The sequence below is a fragment of the Branchiostoma floridae genome, chromosome 14, assembly GCF_000003815.2.
Source record: "Branchiostoma floridae strain S238N-H82 chromosome 14, Bfl_VNyyK, whole genome shotgun sequence".
Taxonomy (NCBI): Eukaryota; Metazoa; Chordata; class Leptocardii; order Amphioxiformes; family Branchiostomatidae; genus Branchiostoma; species Branchiostoma floridae.
Window position 1 is genome coordinate 1,882,687 of NC_049992.1, and position 4,447 is coordinate 1,887,133.

General features: G+C 37.1%; 1 protein-coding gene across 1 annotated transcript; it reads left to right on the plus strand.

Moving 5' to 3' along the window:
• The first annotated feature begins 431 nt into the window (after positions 1-431).
• LOC118429983 (fibrinogen C domain-containing protein 1-A-like) lies at positions 432-3,350 on the plus strand. The gene is made up of 3 exons (XM_035840641.1): positions 432-470; positions 954-1,077; positions 1,391-3,350. The coding sequence occupies exons 1-3, from the start codon at positions 447-449 to the stop codon at positions 2,128-2,130; spliced, it is 888 nt and encodes a 295-aa protein (XP_035696534.1). The 5' UTR covers positions 432-446; the 3' UTR covers positions 2,131-3,350.
• Positions 3,351-4,447: the final 1,097 nt, after the last annotated feature.

Genomic DNA, 4,447 nt, shown 5'->3' on the forward strand with positions numbered 1-4,447 from the left:
TAAGTTATATTTATCAAGTAACCAGCAGATGTTCCTGTCACATGAACTTTAAACAAGGGCATCTCTTTCACCTTTGAAGACTATTTACAAGTCATAAGTGCAAAGGATGAACAGTCCTTTGAATCAACAGGAATAGTAATTATAGCTCCAATATCCAATGTACATCCAAGAAAAGTTCTGCATATATAAGTTATATTTATCAAGTAACCAGCAGATGTTCCTGTCACACGAACTTCAAACAAGGGCATCTCTTTCCCCTTTGAAGACTATTTACAAGTCAGAGTGCAAAGGAAGAACAGTCCTTTGAATCAACTGGAACAATTATTATAGCTCCTATCAGTATTATGTAAGTATCAGCAGATCTGGCAGAAAAACAAGTCAGCTATAAAAGTGGTACAACCTGCCCAGGTAGAACACTGTACCTGCAGAAGCAGACTGGAACAAGTATGACTTCAACTATCAAACCAAAGGTAAGTCTGATGGTACAACTGTACAGTTATTACGATGTAGACATTCATTTCAGTTCATCCAGAACCAAAATACATTCAGTGACACAACATGATTGCACAATGTACATGTATGTATAAGCTGTACATGTATCCAATAGTGTTTGCACAAGTATTACATATTATTGGATGATTTATAGCAAAAATTGAATGTTAAACGCTAGTTCACCTTTGTCCGTCAGGGGTCTTGTCTAAATGAAAAATAGGATGTTTAGGGGTAGCAAGTCGATGGACGCTGGCTTTAATCTGCAATACCGTGAAAATACTAAGTTTGAAACCACCGTCCATCAATTTGCAATCTGCAAATACTGTCTTTAAAAAAAATGGATATAGGCTACCCCGAGGATGAAGGTGATTACTAGCTTTATGAACTATTTATTAAAAAAAACAAAAATTCTTAATTGCTCAGACCCATCCTAGTTTTACTAAAATTAAATGTTTCCCCAGATGCTTATGCTCCTAGTGCTGGCGGTTTGCACCCTCGCCTGGGGAGAGGTGGGAACACTGGCAGATATTCCAGTTGGGAGTTTAGCAGGGCAAAAACAAGTCGAGGGTCCTGACACAACAAATGGTAACTTAAAGTACAATTTTCAAAGATCAAGTATTCCCACATGAAAACCATACAAAGTGTATGACAATAGGCTAAATAAAGGGAGACTTTCATGACAATGTCATGTTTGATGTTGTTAAAGAATGGAAACCTTATTAAATCGAGTTGCACGAATATAATATTTTTCTTACAACTTGAAGCCAAACTACTTTAAGATTAATATAATGGATGAAGCAAAAGATAAAACAAATGAAACAGATGTACTCTCAAATAAAGCATATTTAGTATTACATACAAAGTCATATATGTATGCTGAATGTTCATGTATTTACAGAAAATCTGAACCCTCATGTGGATGGTGTTCAGAGGAACGACCCTCCCCCAGGTGCTGCTGACTTTGAAGACTGTGCAGACCTGTTTCCTCTACTCTACTGGACCAGTACTGTACATGACGGAATCTTCCCCATCAAACCACGATCTTCCGCCGACCACTTTGATGTGTACTGTGACATGACTACAGATGGTGGGGGCTGGACTGTCATACAGAGGAGGGTTGAAGGGAGACTCAACTTTGATAGGTACTGGGCAGATTATGAAGATGGGTTTGGGAGGGTCGAGGGGGAACACTGGCTTGGATTGGATAAAATTTACAACTTGACATCTCAGAATAGCTATGAGTTATATGTGGAGTTAGGAGATTGGGAAGGTAACTTTGCCCATGCTAAATATGCTACCTTCAGCATTGGGGATGAGAGTACAGATTATACACTGCACATTGGGGGGTACAGTGGGGATGCTGGGGACTCACTGGACTACAGCAATGGTATGAAATTCAGTGCCACTAATATGGATAATGATGAGAGCAGCTCTCACTGTGCTCAAGTGTATTCAGGAGGCTGGTGGTATGGCAATTGTGCTTACTCTGTCCTGAACGGTCCCTACTACCAGCCAGAGGACTATCATGGTTCTGCTACAGGGGTGGGTGTTTACTGGTCCCAATGGAAAGGTTACTACTACTCACTGAAAGCCACCAAGATGATGGTACGGCCTCGAAACTTTGTCCGCAATCTGTGACTTAATCTGTAACTAAAGTGACTTGCAAATCTGTGACTAAAGTGTGGATTCTTCAATTCAAATATACAAAGTTATAAATTCCTTATTGAAAGTGGTGGTTGACTGTAAATACCAATGGTGATTAATGTGGAAATTTTACTTGATTACAAGATATAACATTAACAAGAATAGAAATGGACCAAAAACAAGCAATCCTTGCTTACAGTATGGACTCCTTTGCCAATTCATGAAGCTTACACACATCAGCTACAGTTACATGTATTGCTATAATTAAGATCATGTATGCTCATGAGAAAAGCTCTAAATGTGTACCCCTAATGGTCAGTGTGGGTGTAGCCATGAGTCATCCTGCCTGCTTACAACTTTGGAACAGAGCCAAACCACTGACTTACAAATCTCCAAGTATCCAATTACACCATTTCTGTCTTACATTTTGGCTGCAATATTCACATAACTGTGGACAAGACAAACAAACAAACAAACAAACTGGAACTGATTACATTACACCTTCATTTTCACAGACTGAGGTTAAACTAGTAGACTTTAATCAGTTCTATACAGATGGAGCAATGATGAACATGTATCCAGTACAGCAACTACATTGTATATGAGACAGTGCTTTGGAATGTCTACAATCTAAGTGAATGTATAGATGTTGCATTGAGTGTTAAACAATGTTTAGCTGTACGTCGATGAAGGTTAGACATTCAGGTAATAAGATGCGCCAAAAAAGCATGCAGTTACCATGGATACATATGATTTTGGAAACATTTCAGACAACTATCTGGCCAGTGTCACTTTTTTAATGTTTAGCTTTGCTCAGTATGTCCAGACCTATATGACACAAAATGTGTGTAAATGGTCCCTACTGCCAGTTACATAGGATCTATATGATGACGTGTGGTACACAGAACGTACAACATGTATAATAGTTTAAAACACAACTGTACCATTACAGGTGCTTTAGCCAATTATACATACAATGTATGACAGTGACTGTATCTGTTCTCAGTATGTAAAGATTTACTTTGTGATCTTTCACTATATAAGATCTATTTCTCACTGACAGCTAAGCTTCCAACCTTATAGTTATACCCAAGCTATAGAATATGATGCTTTAAAGCCACTTAACGTCAGTAAAACAGATGTCAATAGACACATATCAGCGATATTATCTCATAGACAAGTTGGATAATCTGAATAAAACGAATCTGACTGAATGGTATGTTTGGCTTATTTCTAAGTTGATCACAGCAAAAATGATACATTTTCTACATCATCAACTAATACTCCAGATCAGGCAAAGGAAAAAACTTCAAGCAAGAAAATGGTGCAAAGAGTTGTCTGCCTGCCTTGCTTAACCTTGTTGCAAGGAAAAGTGAAAACCATTTATAATAACTATAATTATACCTGTCCGCTAATCTTTTAACTTAATGAAGAACCTGCAGCTAGGTCATGTAAGTTCCTTAGCTTGTAATGTCTTGGTTTACAGATTGAAATGCCCCTTTGTTGGTAACGATTGTTGACTTTTTCTGTCAGAATATTGCACAAGATAATAATTCTGTACACTCAGACAGATGAGATAACAAACACATGCAATTACACCATTTTCACAGGATAGCTATGAGTTAAATGTGAAATGTTATATCCCCGGTGGGAAAACCCTAAACAGCGAGCAGATTAAAATTGGACTGAGCAGTGCAGTTTGGACTATTGCTTGTAGACTTTCAAGTTTTATACTTATGTGTCTGATATTTTGTGTGAAGGTTCTATATGACATGATGCATCATAATACCCCCCAGTGAGAGTCGTCATGCTTCATTAAAAACCAAAAAATTTCGAAATTAATTTCGAAATTTTTTTTTATTTCAAAATTTTTTGGGAAAATTTTGAAATTTTTTGGGAAAATTTCGAAATTCTTTTGAAAACTTTTGAAATTTTCCTTTGCCTAATAGAAAAATTTTGAAATTTTCTTGTACCTACTAGAAAAATTTCGAAATTTTCAATAAGTAATGTCAAGAAAAATTTTTTGTTAGAGTAAGAGTTAAACAAGAGTTTCAAATGAGCTATGCACTTCGTTTCTGCATGCCAGACAATTCTCAAGACAACATTACCTCCATAGGATACAACCTCACAGGATACAACCTATTGAATCATCTGAAAGTTGTCCTCACCTCATCAACATCTAAAGTCATTTTGGGGGCTTATAAGGTGACAAATCCAGATGTTTGTCAAGTCACTGAAGAAAGACAGCGGATACTGTCTAAAGCATCTGGCTGTTTCTATATATACTATCAAGCTATTTGAGTGAATGTTA

Bases quoted from the DNA above. Each gene is read 5' to 3' on its own strand.
- LOC118429983 (XM_035840641.1), top strand. From the start codon at position 447: ATGACTTCAACTATCAAACCAAAG. The intron at 471-953 runs GTAAGTCTGATG...ATGTTTCCCCAG, and splicing joins CTTCAACTATCAAACCAAAG to ATGCTTATGCTCCTAGTGCT. The intron at 1,078-1,390 runs GTAACTTAAAGT...ATGTATTTACAG, and splicing joins GGGTCCTGACACAACAAATG to AAAATCTGAACCCTCATGTG.